Here is a 20,050-nt window from a genome sequence, read left to right on the forward strand (position 1 = left end):
TGGAAGTTGGCTTCTTTTGCGTATGAGTTGATTTACACGCAAAGAACGGGGCAAAGCAGTCGAGTGTGAGGATCCCAATGCATCACCTGTTGGAGGGATTGTGCTTCTCGATGACATGTCAGAAAATAGTTGAAAGAGGAACATTCCCCACTTGCTAAGTGTGTGCAGAGCCTAAAGACGCCATAATGAGCATTGCCGTTGCCCAGTTACATCACTGTAAATGCAGAGTAACTCCCTTTCCTCTAGACTTCACACTGGTTCACCAAGAATGGGATTTGACCTTAAGTAGGTCAGATTTAAAGAGAAGTTTAACTAAGTGTTAAAGTAGGGGTTGGTTTTAACATAGGTGCTATTAGTGAGTTGCAATTCTTGCCAGAACCTCTCCTCTCCTGCACATTTCTCATGAAGGTCGGAGAAGTGCCCTCTGCGCTGTTCTACAGTTTTGGTTTCCTGACAGCCAGTCAGCACCATTGCCAAAAAAATTCAGTCCCCACTTTTCCATTATAATTTTGTCTTCTTCCAGCAGGCGGTATGTGGTCGGAATGTTCCCTGCTTTATTTTATTTTGAGATTTGTGTATTTGAAAAGATGAATCAACTTCTGAGCCCTATGTGACCCCTTTTTACAACCGCATGACAACACTGCTTTAAGCAGTCCGCTGAGGATTACTCTGCTACAGAGAAAGTAAGGACATCATTAAGCGGTCTCTTCCCTGTCTTGTGATGGCTTCTGTGGATCAATATACTGGCACTTTTTTTTTCTCAGGGAACAGGAGAGTGACTCAGGAAAAGCGAAGAGACAAACCTCTGGAGGCCACCCAAGCCTGAGGTTGCAATGAGCTTCAGCAGTAGCAGAAACAAGTGCTTTAGTAAGATTTAATAAGGCAGAGGTACACCATGCAACATATCACAATCCTATGTGTTCATAGCACCCCATGGAAGCACTCAGTGGAGATTCGAGCTCAGGATGCATAAATCGTCTATCTACATCTCCCTGGTACTGCACCCAACATTTTTTTGCAGAGCTTAAGCACAAGCTCTGTGCTTTATGGTGTCCCAGGTACTCCATCAAGCATGAGCTCTGCTAGCTGGACCCAACACATAAATAGACATCACAATAAATACTTATGTCATCAGGCTGTATGTGTCAGAATTTAGTTTCAGATTGAATTTTGGCTTCTTCCCTGATCTGGCAAAACCAAGCTCTGCTGTTTGTGTTTGTTTTTTTGTTTTTTTTTTTTCCCTGCACAATAGTCAGGGTGTGAGGGATGTCCCAGTAGTGAGGGAAGAAAGCAAGAGAATCCATGAAGGGACATATGATGACGAAATTCTACCGAGTTTCGTGTTTCAGTTTTCACATGGAATAGGATGTTTCATTATGATTGCAGATGACAATCTTAAGTTGCAAAGGACTGTGTAATCCTTAGCCAAAGCTGAGAGAAATTGTTACAGCCTCTTGTAAGCAGAGAAGTTTGATTTATGTTTATTTGAAATGTTGTGAAAATAGGAGCAGCAATATGTATATATAGAAATTTTTAAAATAGAATTGGTTTCCATACTAGGACTTCGTGTGAATGCTTTAGTCCTGAAGCAAAATTCAGTTGAATGAGTTACCAGCATTGAAAAGCAGGTCCTTAAAGAGATCTGCTGGCAGACCTCTAAATAGGACCATATGGACTACATCGCTTTATTTATAGTCTCTGTTTCTGGACTTCAAAGTTGTGCTGCTTAGAGTAGTTGTCATCTGCTTTCAGATAATTCCTCTCAAGCCTTTGTCACCTGCTATACTCAAATTTCTTCTTGTTAAGGACCAAAATCTCCAACCCTAACTCTTCCAGACAGGTCTTACTGATAAGCCTATTAAAGTCACAGAGACTTATCTTATGAAGTACAGATTTTTGCAGAGATGGACCATAACTGCTGTGGTGGTCTCTAGACTGGAATTCTGCCTGCAGCCTGTCTTGTGTTCTGCTGCTCTCCAGGACTGTAAAATCTGTTTCTGTTCCTGCAGCTTTGGTGCAACCAGTCAAAAATACTCATTTATAAGAGCAGTTCTTGTAGCTATTTTGTGCATATTTTCTGCATACCAGGTAAATAGTTGTGGGATTTTTGTATAGCAACACTTCATTAAAAACTTCCTATAACATATAGGAAGGGATATTATTGTGGCTGAAAGAGAAGGCCATAAAGACCTTTAATACAATTTAAGTGGAAATACAAACCCAGGAGGCCTCTATTCCTACCTTGCGAAGTCATCGTGCAGGATTAATGTCATTTTGTGTATTTCCATTTACCCACCGTTAAAGGTTATTTGCTTGTGATTTGGGATCCGTGGCCAGAACTTGGTTTTGCGATGGGAAGAGGGAGATGCGGAATTAGGAGTTGCTGTCCTGGTGCACTCATTGCATCGCTGCCACCAGGGTGATGCACGAGCCTTTTCAGAGGAGTTACTCTGTATTTACACCAATCCAAATGTTGTCTATGGTTTGTATGGAATTGCGAACTCTGTCACATTGCGCTTAAATTTGATGCCTTGTAAGATACGATGTGCAATGTGAGATAGGAACCCATCTATGGCTTAAAGGTTTTGTTTCTTTTCCTAGCGGAAGCTGTAAAACACAGACAGCAATTCGTCTGGTTTAAAGGAGGTTTTGCATTTAATGACAGACACCTCTTGTAACAGTATTTTCTGCTACAGCAACCCATATGGAGATTTTATCGTTTCCTCACCGTGAAAAGGGATGGAAATGTTTTCTGTGTGGGGGCTGAGGTTGTTTTGGTTTGTTTTGATTCTTTCTCCTGGGCTGGGTAATGCATATCGAATGAAATTTAATGAAGAGTAATATCAGACCAGAGAAGTATTTCTGGAAATACATAGATTCGTGTATGTGTTACAAGCACTCAGTTTAATGTTATTTATACGAAAAGGGCACTCAATGGCCAATCTGTTGTTCTTTCCGCCTGAACTGGCCACAGTACTGAGGACACGACTGCGATGTAGGAAGGCCCCTCAACTCCCATCGTAATTTCATACCAATTTTGATTGTTGTGGTGGTTTCAGCCAGAAGTTTCTTTTCATTGGAGAGGTTCTGTCAAAGGTATTAACCTAAATTTATACTTGCATTTTCTGGAATAACAGAACTTGTGCTGAATTTATTTCCACCGTCTGTGTCTATTTCTTTGAAAAGAAATAGAACGTTATTTTATTTATAGGCATACCTCTGTATAACCACATACAGACATAAATATCTCCATATATTTCCATGGATGGTGGGATCTGCCTGCACAGGTCAGCTTGCTAAATCAGAATTTTAAGAAGAAACTGGCTTTCTCATTCGATGTTGGAAGAACAGAATCAGGAATCAGTGGTTATGCCAGGCCAGTGAAAGCAAATTAAAAAAAAAAAATAATAATCCTGAAAGTATGTGAGATTTTATTTAGAACATGTTTGTGTGGGGATTGCAAGCCTAAACTTGGCAGAGGGCAGTGCTCGCTGGCTGTGTATAGCGGTATAGACCTGCACGGCGTGGCAGCTACGTGCGCCTGTCTTGTCTAAAGTTTATATTGTTGTAAGTAAATGACCTCCACAAATGGGGATTAATTTGATCAAGTAAAGCTTAGAGAATGCAGCCCTAAGTTTTTCCAGGCCCTCTGTTTGTATACACACAGATTCAGAGCATCTTTAGACTTTTATCTACATTACATCACTTTCTCGTGTCAAGTAACATTTGCTCTGTAAGGAAAAGCGGTGCGGCTGGTCCTCGCTCTTCGCTTCGCCTTTACTCTGGTGAATTCCCTTCTGCTCCTGCATGAACCCGCACTGAGTTTGCCTTCACCATGGCAGGCACTGAAAGAGTAGGACAGAATCATAGAATTGCTGAGGTTGGAAGGGACCTTTAAGATCAATAAGTCCAACCATTAACCCAACCTGACAAAACCACTTCTAAACCACATCCCCAAGTACCACATCTGCCCTTTTTTTAACCACCTCCAGGGATGGCGAATCCACCCCCTCCCTGGGCAGCCTCTTCCAATGTTTGATAACCCTTTCCGTGAAATTTTTTTTCCTAATATCCAATCTAAACCTCGCCTGGCGTAACTTGAACCCATTTCCTCTCGTCCCATCACTCGTCACCAGGCAGAAGAAGTCAGCTCCCACCTCTCTACACCCTCCTTTCAGGGAGCTGTAGAGAGCGAGAAGGTCTCCCCTCAGCTCCTCTTCTCCAGGCTGAACACCCCCAGTGCCCTTGGTCATTCCTCATAAGACTTGTCCTCCAGACCCCTCGCCAAGTACAAGTGAAGCTGTCTCCACGCTTGCCTGGAAGTGGGGGATGTGCCCGTGCAGGGGCTGTAAGAAGCAGTAAGCTGCCCGTGTGCTCAGGCCAGAGAATGTTTCTTGTCTCTGCTGAGTGACCGTCTGCACAAAGATTTGGCTCCTGTGATGAGCTGCAGTTCTCTGCAGGCCCATGGGAGTGTGGGGAGGAGATACCCCCCTGCCAGGCTGCCGGGACCCTCTGCTGCTTCTCTCGTTCCTCCTGCCCTCTCTTTGAAGACCTCTGGTGACCAGGAGTTCACAGCCCACCTGCCCGGTTGGCTTGAGAGATGGGCAACCTCCACTGCATATAGTTTTCCCAAAGTTTAATATGAACAGCCCTTCCCGTAGCTCAGCCCCATGGCTTTTTTCCCAGCCCCACAGAGAGGGAGAACAGCTTCCCCGTGGTGTCTTTTCACGTGTTTGAAGACCTATCAGCCTATTTGATTTTCTTTTCTCTAGGTTAAAGACCTATATATCCTTTGGCTTGTAGGTCATGTTTTTCTAGATTTACCTTTCTTGCTCTGCCTTTGCATGTACCTGTGTGTCGCTTTGGCTCACGTCTTATCTGAAGTGCCGTATTGCAGCAGAGGCCGTAGCGATCCTCCGTCAGAGCGAAAGGATTACCTGTGGCTTGCAGACCATAGTGCCACCTATAATCCCTCCCTTATTTTTACACCAGCATGAGACTGTTACTTGAATGGAGTTTGTGATCATCCTCAGATGTAGGCGACAGAGATCCTTTTCAACAGAGCTGCCGTTTAAGCGGTGCTCCCTGTCGGGTGTTTGCGTGGCTGATCGCCACCTGCCTCACGCTTGTGTAGATTTTCATCATAAATAACGTGTGTACTCCGAGCAGGCTGCTGCGCACAAATATCTAAAAGGAATTGTATTTTGTAGCTTTCTTAAATTGCTTATTGAAAATGAGGGCAATATGCAATTCTTGTCTGTAGGAGGGAATTTCTTGTTTAACTTACGTGATCTATATCTAATGTCTAAATTACCTGTGCATGCAAATCTACATTATAGTGTATATAATCCATCCTTGTGAAACATCTAAAATTAAATCTGTCAACGTACACGTACAAGAGCTCTTTAGGAGTGGCAGTTACAGATTTAACGTTCGTGCATGTAAAATTGATATAAAAAGTTAGAGAAGAGTTTGCAAGCTGCTTTTAAAAAAATAATCCCTGAAGTTTATCTAAACCCCTGCGACACAGAAATCTGATCCTGTGGATACCTCCAAATATTGTTTGAGCTTTCAGATTGATGCTCACGGCAGTAAATGCTTTGTTCTTGATACTAAGTTTGCATTCCTTGACTGTTAACCTGGAACTACCACAATTTTAATATAGCATTTCAGCATTTTATACCATTCCATTCTCTGATAGGAGTAGAAGCTTCAAAAATAGGTGAAACAGATCCAGCCCCCCCCGAAATTCACACTTAGTTGGGGTTCGCTGCCAATAGTTTTTATCCTTGGTTGGGTCAGCTTCAACTGCCTGATTATACAGCTGGTCTCATTTTTGTATTCTACTTTGAGCATCTTTCTGTCTCATCCCTCCTGTGTGTGTGTATAGTGCCTGTAAACGTCATCTCTTCATTTACAAACCCTCTTGAACTGAAAAGGGCAACCCAGTAAACCCCATCTGTGGACTCCTGTTTCCTTCTTGGCGCATTTTCCTTACACTTAAATGTAAACCAGCCGTTAATGTCATCTTATTCACATTTTGACATTTCAATCTCTTCCCCTTGTGTTGATTGTATCAGACTCTTCTTCCAAATACCTGCCCGGTCCTTTATTTCTTCCCCTTTTCAGCTGCATAATGCATGAGATGGAAAGTGTCTTCCCGGTGCCTGGCTGTGCCGGGGACGCGCTGGCAGCAGCCCGCAGCGCGCCCGTGATTGACACTAATGCGCTGCGAGCCGCTTCTGCTGGCTGTAGGAGTTGTTGTGTTTCGGGGAGGCTGGTCAGTAAGGAGAGCAGGAGCCGTGTCACTGATGCAGCTTGTCAGTGGTTCACAGAGATCTCTCGGAGTGCCCTATTTTTGGAAACAGCATTTCCAGATAAATGCTTTTGCAATTCCGAAGGCATTTTGACATGCTGGGGAATAAACCTCTACCTAGCTGGGGGTTTAAGTCACTTCCCTAAGATTCTAGAAAGTGCTAGTCATTAGATTTTATAATCTTTTCTATGAATTATAATGACGGTAAGGACCAAATAGGCTTAGTCCTGTGCTGCCACTCTCTCCAGACACATAACGGAGGCAGAAAAGGCACATTTAGAAACCGAGAGCCCCTTGATGTGTCTGGCAAGCTTAGCTCTGAAATCCTCAAAAGAGATCTGTCTTCCTTTTCCCTCTAAATTTAGATGAAGAATTTTCACGTTCTTGGACTAGAGAGGGAGAAAGGTGGAAACCGATAACACGCTGTTGAAAGAAAATCGTAGCGTTTTCAGATGCAGAGCAATTTTCTGTGTGGCTTCTCTCTGAAGTGCGTAAGCGTTAGCTGGTCTACCTGCGAGCAGCCTGGTTTGTGCGTGCGAGTTAGATTGAGAACTTTAAACTCATGTCACCTTTTCTTTTTAGGCATTCAAGCCAATGTTTTAGGGGCCTCTCTGTCTTCTACAGGACCAGGTAGAACTGCTTTGCATAGGGCTTTGTAAGCAGGCCTTTGGGGACTGATGGGCTTGGGTTTGGGGTTATTTTTTCCTGCCTAGCACATGCAGAAATGTTATTGCTCATTCACTGAAAGAGAAAATGAGTTTGCCAGTTCCGGCTCTTTGTAGCTTGTTGGCATCTCTGAAAAGATACCAGGCAATGGGACTTACAGGTAATTATTGTCGCAAATAATTCAATCTGGATTTAATAAGGAAGTCACTCTTTTTGACTCACCATTTTTAAACGTCAGCAGTGGTCGTCTGTAATGGCTCACCCCAGCAGTCCAGAGTGCTTGTTATTAAGGACTTCGGCATTTTGGATTAGTATTCCCCACTGAGGAATTTTAATTCCTGTTGCTAAAGAATTCACACAGCCCTGTATGATTAGCAAACCTAAAGGATTAAAAAAACCACCTCGCAGGGTTAATACGCTTCAAGACTATTGTTGTTACCTCAGGTACCACAGCACAAAAAAAGGGGGCTCCCACAGCCGCAGCTCGTAGTTAATAAATCTGACTGTGCTAACATTGCCGAACACTGGAAGCAAAGCTTTTAACAGCAGCAAACGCCAGCTTTTTGCTTCATCGCTCAAGGAGGTTCCTCTGTTTTCATCTTCGTCTGCAGAAGTGGATACACCATGGAGATTTTCTGAGATCCAAATACGCGCTCTGTAATTACGTACCCAGTTTGAATAGCTACGGGTTTGAATTGAAACCACGAACCACAAAAGCCTGAACCTCGACTGGTTGAGCAGATGAAACAAATTTCATTTGTTCAAAAGTTTGCATCAAACATTGGACGCTTCTCCATAAATCTGTGCTCTCCTGGTCTGGATTATCAGCGTGCCTTAAGATAGTCATTTTCCCACAGACGGAGGCAAAGGTTTTAGTTCTCTTTGACCCTTCCTTGCAAACGAGCGCGACTGGCCCAGCTACCCATCTCACCCAGGGCTGGGGCTCAGCTGTGCGCTTGAACTCGCTTGTAAATGCCGCTCTGACATGTGCTGTGAATAAATAAAGCCTGTTGGAACATGTTGCGAGGAATATCCTTTTAAGAATCTAATGAAGTTTAAAAGATGGGTAGTACTTACAATAAGCATGTCATTTTACTGAAGAAAAACCTCTTTGCAAAATGATTTAGTTGTTAGGATTTTTTTTTCTTTGAGTTGGAGGAAAAAAGAAAGCTAAAGCTCCTTCTTACAGTAATCTGTTTTTCTCCCTTTTATTTTGTTTTATTTTCTTATCTACGGAAGTCGTGTAAGCAGAGTTCTTTGCCGGTGGTAGGGATTTGTGTGATATTTTTTCAAGGTGCGGTTTGTAGAATGTCACACATTCATTTTTAAACAGTTTTGCTCTCTGATATGACTGAAGCACAGGGCAGTCAAATGTCAATGGAAGCTTAGCAGCTCACTTTTCCTGCTTCTCCCCATTTTCTTATTATTAGCTGTGTTTGCAAATGAGGAGCCTCTTACGTTCTGGGCTGTGTTAGTGTTTTCAGAGCAGGCAGCGTTTCTGCTTTTGCCGATGTTTTTTGACATCTCGAAATAAGAAAAGACACATTTTCCCAGAACAGAGGTGTATTTGGACATTTCTAAAATAACTTCAGCCTGTAATTTGCCCCACCCTTCACTGACTGTCGCCCCTCAGTGCAGTTTGGGTGTGTGTCAAAATTCCCTAGAGGCTGTGTCCTCGCTGCTCTGCCTGGGGACGGGGTGCGGGTCCTGCTCCAGCCCTCGGCTGGCACAGAGTCAGGGCGCGCTCCCCGCCAGAGCGCTCGGAGGACATCCAAGTTCCGATCGCTGCCCTCGTCCCCTGCCCTCTGCTCTTCCCGGAGCGGCTGACCCCCATATTGCCACCCTCCTCGCGGGTGACGTAGCGCTCCTACTGCTGGGGTGACGCAGGTTTGTGCAAGATGAGTTACCGGGAGGGACAGCTAAGCTCAAAGACTGGTATCGCTATATTTATTGTGCTCCACAGCAGTTACCTTAAAAAGTTGTGGGGTTTCTTCTCGTGCGGTTTGTCACATGCCCTGCATGTCTGACCAAGTGGGGTAATCGTGGTTTTCAAAATATTTTGTCATTACTTTGTTTTTAATGAGGGAAAACTGACCTTGATTTCTCCCCTCTTCAAAATACCCTAAAGGAAGCTAGCCAAGAAGCAGAAGGAGACTCAGACCAGCACGCAGAGGGAGATGGGTCCCGTGGCTACTTCCGACAAGACCTCTACCAAACTCAGTGCTGTTCACAACGAAGAAGCTTTTTCTTCCAGCTGCCAAGATGTTAATGGATTCAGTAAGTTTAACTTGCTTGCAATGGATATGTCCCCCTTGGAGAGCTCTGGGTTCTTAAAAGGACCTATTCCTATGGGCACAGTATTGAGGAGCTAGGAACGACAGTGCTAGAGATCATTGCAAAAGCTCGCTAGAAATTGGTCGTCTGAAATGCCTCTGACACTGCCCCTGTTTTATCTGTCAGATAGGTGGACAGCATTCCGTCTGACTCTAAGACTATTGAGAATAATTTATAAAGTCTGTTCTAATAACCACATCAGACAGTCAAAAAGGCACGTGTTTATTTGTTCTCCAGAAATGTTGTTTCTTTTGTGAGTAGCAGAGTCAAATCGAATCACGTAGCTGACTTGTAGGATGAAATAACATTTTCTGTATGAAATTGTTATGAAAGAAAGCATGGTCTCATGGTTAGAGAACTGGAATGGAAAGACAGCATTTCTCCTTTTGTCTGTGTCCTCAGTTTATTCCTCACATGAATTCAGTAAAGCTAATCTTAGTTAATACTTGTAAACCACTCAGACCTTTGTAGCCAGAAGAGTTTTGTGGGTAAAGCAGCACGAAGTCATACTTTAGCCTTGCTAGATCCAGATTGAGTGCATGGTGGATTGCATGGCGGATTTGTAAACCTTTTCGTATTAAATAAATTTTAACTTAGACACTATGGGAATGTCACTCCTTCTTTTGACACTTAGCCTGCTAGTTTGAACAGGGAACAGCTCTGAAACACAAGTACGTACTAAAACTCTTGTCTTTCTTAAGCATCTTTAGTGAAGTTGTTTTTTTTTCCCCCAATTACTAACGTGGCAGTGCTTATGGTACAAAATGTGCTTTGTCGTTGAGACCTTTGTAATTCCAGATTGAGTGGGACAGGCTGAGTGAATTCTTTTCCCTCTCTCTGAAGGTCATGTCAAATTCCATCTGCATGCGTTGCTACTGCCACTCTGTGTAACTTACCTGTGCGAAGGATAAAAAGGTGTTTGGGACTGTCAAGGCTAGCTGTGAACACTTTTCTCTGATATTAAATTGACTTGAGTCAAGATCTAATTTTCTCCGGTGCTGAGTAGCTGTATCTCCTAAAGAAAACAGAAGGAATTGTCAGTGGTTCATATCTTTGAAAGACAGGATAGCAGAGGACAGCATTGTAACAGACATCCTAGAAAGAGCAAAGGGAGCTTGTTTAAAAGGTACGGGGAAAATGAAGTTCTTAACAGTTTCTGAAGAAATCGGTATTTTTAAAACTTTTGGGATTATTTTTCCAACCAGAAAATAAGAGAAGAGACACGCTTGAAATGTGACCTCATTTTTTTCCCCTTGGTATTTTGAGAGACTAATTAAAACAACTGAGTCATTTACTTGAAATGGCAACTATAGAAAATATGTTGTATCTAATTTTGTAAAAAAGCATCCCTCCAGGTCGTCTTTTTTTTTTTTTTTTTTTTAATCAGTTAGTCCTTTACTTGTCTGACATCACTGCAGATTTTGTCACCGCCTCCCTCTATAACAGCCTGAGTCAAGCCATGGGCCGATTCTTTTAGTTTTTTCCTCTTTCTATCCATGAGAAACAATGACTGGTAAGCTGGTGTGATTTCTCGAAGTTTTTTGCTGCCAAGTCCAGGATGCTGAGGGGTGTTGGAGGTAAGTTTTCTTCTGTGCAGTACTGTGCACATGCTGATACAGGAATTTTATGGGTAAAAGACTTCATTTTAAAAAGATTGCCTTAGTAGAGTTTAATGCTTGAGGGTTTCTATACAGGCCTACTCTTTTTTTGAGTAACGTTTGAGTAACGTAATAGGTTTACTTCTTAACGTTCCTGCTAACTAATAGAGTTTTACAGGGGGTTATCCATCCCAGCTTTTGAAATCAGCTGTCTATCTTGTGCAGCAGTCAAATTCCTTCTTGAATTGTCCTTTTGCCTCCCAACAGAAAACAGCATTTGCAGCTGTCTCATGAGAGGTAGTCATCCTCTCCATCTCAGCCCTCGGTTACGGGAGCCCGAGTTGGCTGTAGCAGCGACATGGAAATACCCCTCTCCTTTTAGAAGATAGTCCACCAAGAAGAAGCTAAGCGGTTTTGATCCCAGAATCACCTTGCTAGCTCCCAAAAGCAATAAAACAGAACCGAGACAGCTTCTTAAGTAGGAAACCTCACAATTATTTAATGACTTGCAAACCAGTTTACCTCCAGATGAGTGTCCTTCCAGGGCATGTGTCCTTCCCTCCAGTTTTTCCTTCCCATCTGAATAATTTTAATGACTTTTCAGACAGAACAGATTCCGTGAGTCCCTATAGAAGCTTTATTCTTCCCATAGTTTCTCTCTCCAGCGTGGCCAGTGGTCTGCTCCCAGTGCAGGAGTACTTTGCTGTTCTTGGATCACCTCCTCCTGCCGTAGCTTCCCCGTTTGCTGCCTGTCTTGCTGCTGCCTACAGCACGGTCGCCCCGCAGGGAGCTCCCACTGGCGCGTCCAGCCGCTATGGAGCAAGAGGCAACGTCCCCCTCGTTGTGGCAGGTGCTACCTGGCACTCTGCATGGTGAAGGACACCAAAAGTGAGCAGCTGCCTTTCTGCTTCTCAGCCCCTCCTTCTCTGAGGGGACAGACGTGGGCGCTTTTAGGGGCAACTCTGAAATTAAAGGTGATTCTGTCGTCACTAAGAGTTACCATCCTCCTGGCTCTGCTGGTAGTAAAAATGCAGATTTCTTCACCAACTCCATCTCAGTGTTTTAGGGGGAAATGCTTCTATTTTGCAATGTAAACACATGCAGATGATGTCATCCATAAAGTCCTGCTGTTTGGGTGCAGTGGAGTCCTTTGTCGAGGCCAGTGTGATGCTCAGGAGCACACAGTCCTGGTGGACATTTATAGTTTTGAATTCCGTTATTTGGCAGAGGTGTTCATTATCAAATGTAATTACATTCTGGAAGATCTGTCTCTTCTGTGCTGGAACAGGGAGAGCTCAGGTCTTGTTGAGAAGTGGAAAAGAAATGGGCATTTATCTTCCCTGGCCCAAAGCAAAGCCCCTCATCCCTCTTTCCGTTCTACACTGGCATTTGTTATTCAGGCAGAACTCTTACTGTTACATACAGGAGTTTGAAGAGATTTTATGGACTCAGCCTCTGTCTCTGACACCATATGGAATCAGAATAGGCAGTTGCTGAAAGACAAATTAGTCCGTGGCTATTCCAGCTTGTCCAGTTTTACCCAGGGATTATGTGGAGGTGAAGCAGGCTCATCACAGTTGTTCATTTTTTCAACTATCTTGCTTTTTTTAAAAATAAAAATAGATCCTAAATCCATTAAAGGCAGATGATGGTACCTGCGGCGTTTGAGCTTGCTCCTCAGCTTGCAGGAATGTTTGGAAAGCAGCGGCGTTCTCCTCCCCGTGGCACAGCCCAGGCACACGTGTAGGCATTGACTCGGCACGGGCTTGTTATGAAACAAGATGACAAACTGAAGGCAAGATGCGCCTAAAGTCATCCCCCAGCATCTGTGCACTGACCAGAAGGGTGTGCGAGGGGTTGTTTTTGCATATAAATTGTGCACAGTTTGGCAGCCTGTCTGTGTGATGGGGCAAGCAGTGTAGGGTATCATCTTAGCAGTGATGCACTAATGATCTGTCCTGCGCAATGGAGCTGCTCTTCTGGCTTTGCAGTCCTAAAATGCCATGGGCAGGGCTTGTCCAGGAGGATGCCGTGTCACCAGCATAGCCATCTTGACATCCTTGGGGGGTTTCTGGCAGGAACTGTTTGATTCTGAGGATTTAATCTCTTAAAACACAGCCGGTTTTGCTAGAGACTGAGTTATTAGGGTGTGCTTAAGTTTTGTGACATCTCCGCTTGGGAGGAGACCGCTTCCCAGACAGCCTTCGGGAGTGACGCTGGTACAGATTAGGTAGGTAGCTTTAATGTTACAGGCAGAAGCACGGTTTGGAGACAGCACTTTGGAAGCTGTAAGGAACCGAGTTTTATATTAGCGGGCACTACTGTGCACTTACCAAGTTAGTGTGCTTTCACTAGTGCGAGCAAGGAGATAAGATGAAGATGTAGGTAAGTGGCAATTTGGGGTGTTAAGGATCGCTTTTAACCAAGAAACATCTAAATTCACGCCTGCCCCTATCCTGCATGTTTTTGCAATGAATGAATGCGGATTTGCTGTAAGTCGCAGCAGACATCAACATCAAGATCTAGTTCTTACTCCTACCCCACAGGTAATTTTCACCCTTAGTTACATTACCTGCTAAATGTAGTCCAAGGACTCGTAGGGCCGTGACCATGAGATGTTTTCTTTAGAGAAAAATTCTAAAATGAATTTGAAGATTAAAAATTAAAGTTGAATTTCATCAAAGGCATAAAAGGAAAAAATACCAAACTCCCTTTTACTGGTTTTGATGCTGGTTTGGGATTTTTGTGGGGTTTGCTAGTTCAGAAAATCTTTCAAAAAGTAGGTAGAATCATTTTTGGAATAGGAAGGAGCCTCCACCCTTCTGCACGACTAGAGGGATCTGTGTGGCTTCACGTGCCACTCCAGGGAGTACAGAGAGACTTTTTAATGAAGTCTTAATGTGTGCCCTCATGTGAAATCCTCTCTGGAAGTGTTTCCTGTGGTCGCACACACTAGTGCCTGTAAGAACGTCTGGTTAGGTAGCAGCGCTGCGTTCGCATCTCTCATTGTATAAGCCACTACCCAACTGATTTTGCGAAAGAGCTATCCAAAGTTTTTGGAAACTTGTTTTTTGGTGGTTTGTTTTGTGGGGTTTTTTTTCCCCTTTTTCTTCTGAATCTAGGAATCGCGTTGCTGTCTCACAAATATGATTAATTTCATAAACCTCAGTTGGCAGCATTTTTAATCAGACTCCCTGAAGTGAGGTATCTTCAACTGCCTAAGTAATTTATCGCGAGCGATTCCTGGAAAGGCAGTATGGCCCAACGGAGTCATTTGTACACCCAAATTTCCAAGCCCTGACTGTTGGCTTGCTCTGTGACCCTGGGCAAACAAATTACTCTTTTTAGACCTTATTTTATATGTCTGCAAAAGTGGCCATATTCCAAGTACAGTACGAGGAGGATCTGATTTAGGCTGCACACACGGGAGAAAGTACAGGAGGCCCCAAAGGAGAGGTGCTTTATGGCTTGAAGGCGGCTGGGGCAGGACTCAGCAGACTAAGCTATGAGAAATTTGATTATTTTAATGTGTTTTCAAGTGGTCTAAGTCTGAAAATATGGCAGGAGAATGCAGAATCAAGAGTGAGTTCATTTACTAGATTATTATAAACTGCTTAGGAGGTCATTCTGCTGACTTTATGAAACTCCCTAGACTAGTGTCTTCTTTGGTTCACCCCACAGAATAACTTGAAATTTTTAAGTGGTGTTTGCTCTAGAGATACAAAAATTGCTTCTGAAATTACTTTGATGTATACTGAATTTTATCTACCTCTATTGGATTATGGAATAGTTTTTCCCTGTGTTATCTATTGTCATCTTTCTGATGTACTGAGATTTGTGTTAGCTTGTTTCCCAACATTTTGAGGAGGAGATAAATAAATGCCTGTAACTCTGAGTGAATGCAGAACGATAACAAAAGAATGTGCCTTCAGAAATGATGGATTATCATAAGAATGTACATGTATGCCATTGTAGATACAAACCAGCCTCATAAATTTACTATCAGGAAAAGAATCTCCTGCGAAGATATTGAGCCCTGCCTCCTTTCCATAAATATTTGATTATTATGGAAATAATTTGTGGATTCTTGTCCAGAGAAAGCTAATGCTTTAATGGGAGAAAGCAGGGATGCTTGTCCTGCCGAAAGAACCCAGCTCATAGGATTTGCTAAGAACACTTCTGGGTTGAAGAGCAAGTCCCGTATTACCTTGTATTGTTTTAACAAAAAAAAATTTGCTGCCCTACCTGTGTGTGTTTGTGGTACTAGTGTCCGTTGTGTTTGAGCGGGCTTATTTTACTGTTAATATTGCATTTGAGTCTCTCTAGTTTGTATTTTGGGGGTCGTTTGCGTAAGGATCTTTCTGCTACAGATGAAAACATAAGTTTGTTCCTTTGGTTAAAAGAAAGGATATCTAGAATACAGTCCTGTATGTGTATCCTGTGTAGGAACACATTGATTTACAATAACTATAATACTATATTTGGGGTCTGGAGTGCTTATATTAAAGAAAATCCATCATGATGACAATGTAATAAATGTAATATGCATGTCAAGATGAAAAATATAATTCATTTTGATAAGCCTTATATATCCCATATTACTGTGTTCTTTGAGGAACATTCTCCCTGTTCTCTTTCTCTCTCTTAATATATGTCTAAAGTCTTTTCCTTATGTCTTTCCTACCTAGCATCACCCTCTCCTTGTTCATTTTCTGTCCAAAGCAAAACCCTTCAGAGCAAATCTTTGTTGAATTCCTACTACTCAGGTACTAGTGCCAGACTTTTCTTTCATTTCTAAATTTTCTTTGCTTTTGTACGTTTCCCAATATGACCTATAGACTGAACCTTCTGAGTGTGAGATATAGCTAACCTTGTTTTCATTTTTTGTAACTTTTTTCCTATTGATCTTCTGTTGATTTCCATTGATCGTGTCGTGTGGGTGAACGGAATTCCATCTCAAAGTATCATCAGACACTGTTCCATCGACCACGCTGTTAGGTAAGAAGACAGGTATGGTGTACTGCACTTCATTGGAGAGCAAACATACTGATTGCATCTTGAAAATAACTCGGAGAACACTGTTAATAGACTGGGCTTCAAAATCATAATTAATCCTGTGGACATGTGTTGTGTTAATTGGAAAGTCTTTTGTTTCACTTATGCTTTATTATAGTTATTAATTGTCATTTTATTTTTTTAAGGGAAAGAACGGTTCAAAAATTAAGGTTTAGAAGTTCTATCAAGTATTTGTTGTTTCTTTTTGTGAATGGGATTTGACGTTCTGGACCAAATTCCCACGTATCACCTTGCCCTCGTCTTGGTTTTGACTCACGTAGGTGGTTGTGCCTGTGCAGCTGGCATAGAATCGTAGAATGGTTTGGGTTGGAAGGGACCATTAAAGCCCACCTAGTCCAACCCCCCTGCCATGAGCAGGGACATCTTCCATTAGATCAGGTTGCTCAGAGCCCCCTCCAACCTGAGTTGGAATGTTTCCAGGGATGGGGCATCCACCACCTCTCTGGGCAACCTGGGCCAGCGTCTCACCGCCCTCAGCATAAAACATGTCATCCTTATATCTAGTCTCGATCTGCCCTTTTTTAGTTTAAAACCATTGTCCTGTGAGTGAGGCTCAGCTAGGTGTGCTTCAAAGCCTGCAAATATAAGCGAGGGTTTGCATGGCCAAAGGTGATGGGACCTTACAGTTTTGGACTCAGTTGCAAGTAGAAGGGTTATTTGGAGAAATCAGAGGGTGGGTTTGGGCAAGCGGCCCCACCTCTTTCAGTGTCTGCTGAAATGCTAAATACTCAAGCGGTTTGGTATAGGTTTGAGAGGATAACAAAAAGGCAGGTTCTGAGAGGCGGAGGCTGTTCTCTGGCTGCTGGTAACTTTAGAGGGAGGTGTTAGCGTTCAGCATCTCTGAAAATTAGCTTTTCTTGTTCAGATGATAAATAAAGCATCCAGTGTGCAGCTCTTAGGTATGGGATTTTTAAAAATAATACGTTTTTACAGTAAGTTAACAGAGACAGCAAAATTGGCAGAAACTGTTAGCTGATAAAAGAAGTTATCCGGCAACTTACTGGAGGTGTACTCTTGAAAGCGAGTAATAACAGCCTGCAACTTCAGGCTCTCCCTGGAGGATGCTGCCCGCGTGCGGAATTTGAAGAAAGCAATTCCTCTGCTATGAATCAGAAGGATGATGTGTGGTTGATCAGAATCTAACCAGTGGTATTTATCAGACCTGTCATTTCGGATTATCTACAGTAAATGTTCACTTCCAGACACAGTAATCTACCGTGGCTGCTTTAAACATTACTCTGAGCGTGTTGAAGGCCCACAGTTAGACCAGGAAGAAATTACAACCGATCGCTTAAAGTGCCTTGGCTTGCGGGCTAACGGAGGTTTGGAGGGACTGCCACAATACACACATTTACCCTGCCGTCTGTCAGAGTGCTGACGGCAACGGATGAGCCCTCTTTTAACAGGGTGGGGAAGGAAGAGAGTCCTTTTTCCAGAAGGTTTGTTCTCATTTCCCAGAGACTCAGTGTGGTCAACAGAAAAGTCTAAAGGTAGATTTATCTTTCGGCTATACTTTAGAAACAGGGCCCAGCCCTGCAGTTTGCTGGAAGATGTCAAACTGTTCTCAGTCAGGGACTCGGCATCTGTGAAAACCGGACTCTCAGCTGAGGGAGCTGTTTTCCCCGCTCTGTCCCGATGGTGAGAATTACGGTGTGAACTGCGCGCTTTGCAGTGTGAAGCTCAAGGAGCCATAGACAGATTCAATCTGTGCTGCTCATGGGAAAGCAAATGCCAAAAAAGCTTCCAAAACTTTCAAAATCCAAAATTTTAAAGAGAAAAAAGAGGAAATAGGAATTAAACTGGTCTTGTGCTTATGTATTCAAAACTCTTTCACACTTAACTTTTACTAACTACTATATCTGAGTAAGGATCAATATCCCTGTTTTACACGTGGGAACTTAAGTACAGAGCACTTTTTAGACATGGTTTACACGGACTGGTTACGCCCCTGGTTCCATCAGAATTTAACAGCCATAGATGCTGTGAAACAGCTCTTGGTGTTGAAGGAATTTCTGTCTTGTGACTTAAAGACAAAATAAAAGATTGGTGTTCTGGCTTCTCGGACAGATTCACCAGACATGTTGCTGTATGAGCAAAATAAGTTTAATTTTTGACGTTTACTAATATTCATTCCTGTGAAAGAAAAAGAGATCTTAGAAAGGGGCATCAGTCATCCCACTACCAATATCCGTCTTTGGGCATTACCTGCAGTTCAGTGCTATTTGTTCGCATCTGTTCTGCCTTCTAATAAATGTTTTGTATCTGCAGTAGCAGATGACTCCCCAGGCTTGGCTGTGACATGATTTGTTGGTAGTAAGATATAGGGGATTTTGGTTTTGCCTCTACCCTGTTCCATGCTTGATTAATACTTTTTTATGTAATGCATGGTTTTAGTTCCATAATTTTCTCTAGAACTCTAGATTTAAATGTTTTGCGCAAGCATATTCACTAGAGAAGCAAATATTTAATATTAACAAATAAAGGAGTTAGATTTCCCTATTTTTAATACTTCACTGAGGCCCATGTACCAGTATTGCAAAGCCTGAGCAGGTGTAGTACAACCTTAGAGGGTGTTGTTGGAGAACACGTCCGTGGCCAGTAGTTCTCAAAGATGTTCAGCAGATGTCTCTTGAGGGGACGCAGCATGTCCTTCCCTTGCATCTATTAACATCTCCCAGCAATGTGTAAGGACATTTACCCTTGTTCTACATTTCAACTACTCGAGAGGATCCTAACAACAAGAGTCGCTGCCCTCTAGAGAGGATGAGGACTGCAGTGCCTTGTAGTTCCTTGCAGATGGGTGGAACAAGCTGCCATGAAGCCTCACATGAAAACTGGCTTCTGCTTAGACATAGAAATTTCCCCTGAATTTCAGTCTTCTGTAGCTTGGATGGGCTTTTCCCCATGCCTAATCAGTCTGCTGCGGGCACGTACACAACTTGATGTTTGAAGATCTCAGAAGATATGAAGCAGCTGATAGTGCGGCTTTAGCAAGTGTCACCATTATACTGGCTTTTTACATTGCGAGATGAGTTCTTTTTGTGCAACGGAAGCTCGAAAATCAATGGCGTGATCTGTTCAGTTGTATCCGCAGCCTCCCGGGCCACGTCAGCCTCTAAGGAGCTGTGGGAGAGCCTTTCACATCAGGTGGCTGTGCTGGTGTTGGCCTGCAGCAGAACCAGCAATGGAGGCGCGTGCCCTCGGAGGCTGTTACTTGAGCTAAATTGGGAGCTTGGAAAACTCTCTCTTCCCATCCTTAGTGGCTTCTAGTTTTGTGTGCCATTTTGAAGTTGCCGGTAGTTTTTCAGCTGTAACTAATGAATGGCTCTGTAAGGTGGGTCGGTGTGACAGCCTCTTCTCGCCAAGGGGGCGAAGCAGGGTTTGACTTGCTGAGGTCCACTCCACACGTTTGAAGAGCTGCACTGCCACGCGTGTCCCTGATAGTCCCAAGTCTCAGCCCACCTCACAAAAGCATCTTCCTTCCGTCTTGAAGGGGGTTTTCTTCTGTGCAGGCTGATGGGAAAAAATGCATGCAATAGTTTTTATAAGATTAGAATACGCTTGTGTAAGATGTTTACCAAGCGATTCTTAAAAATCTCTTAAGAATCTAGAGAAAATTACTTTCTCCAGCTTTTTTTTTCTTTTCATTATTATTATGCACATGTGGCTTCTTTGTAGCCTTTGAAATGAACGATGCATCCTCTGCTCTTTGTCAAACCTGTTGTCAGTAGGTTTTTTGTTAAGGAACGTGCCTTTTTATAGCTCGGTTGATATCATTAGACAAATGGTGGTTTAACTTTGGTTTGCCGTACCGCTGTTTGTATTGCATATAGCATATTATAGCTGGATATTTATCACATAATAAAGCCTTGATGCACACAAAAAAGCAAATTAATTTTACCAGCTTGCACTGTATCCCTAGTGTAAGGGGAAGAGATATTAGCCATGCTGCAGTCATCCTTGGAAGATGTCAAGTAATTGACAACCCTTACTGTAGTGTAGAGAGACTGGATATGTGGGTAATTAAATCCATCACAAACACCACTCAAAATATAATTTA

The 20,050-nt window shown here is 43.0% G+C and overlaps 1 protein-coding gene across 1 annotated transcript in view; it reads left to right on the forward strand.

The window, feature by feature from the left end:
- The window catches only part of PTPRT (protein tyrosine phosphatase, receptor type, T), a gene marked incomplete at its 5' end in the record, with an annotated part of 340,319 nt that overhangs the window by 276,743 nt on the left and 43,526 nt on the right, over positions 1 to 20,050 (forward strand). Inside the window, 3 exons of the mRNA XM_009883565.1 lie at positions 9,111 to 9,259; positions 15,603 to 15,680; positions 15,877 to 15,912. Coding sequence (XP_009881867.1) covers positions 9,111 to 9,259; positions 15,603 to 15,680; positions 15,877 to 15,912 — 263 coding nt within the window. The remainder of the gene's footprint in view (positions 1 to 9,110; positions 9,260 to 15,602; positions 15,681 to 15,876; positions 15,913 to 20,050) is intronic.

Source organism: Charadrius vociferus, unplaced genomic scaffold (genome assembly GCF_000708025.1).
Source record: "Charadrius vociferus isolate BGI_N301 unplaced genomic scaffold, ASM70802v2 scaffold320, whole genome shotgun sequence".
In the NCBI taxonomy this organism is placed as follows: domain Eukaryota; kingdom Metazoa; phylum Chordata; class Aves; order Charadriiformes; family Charadriidae; genus Charadrius; species Charadrius vociferus.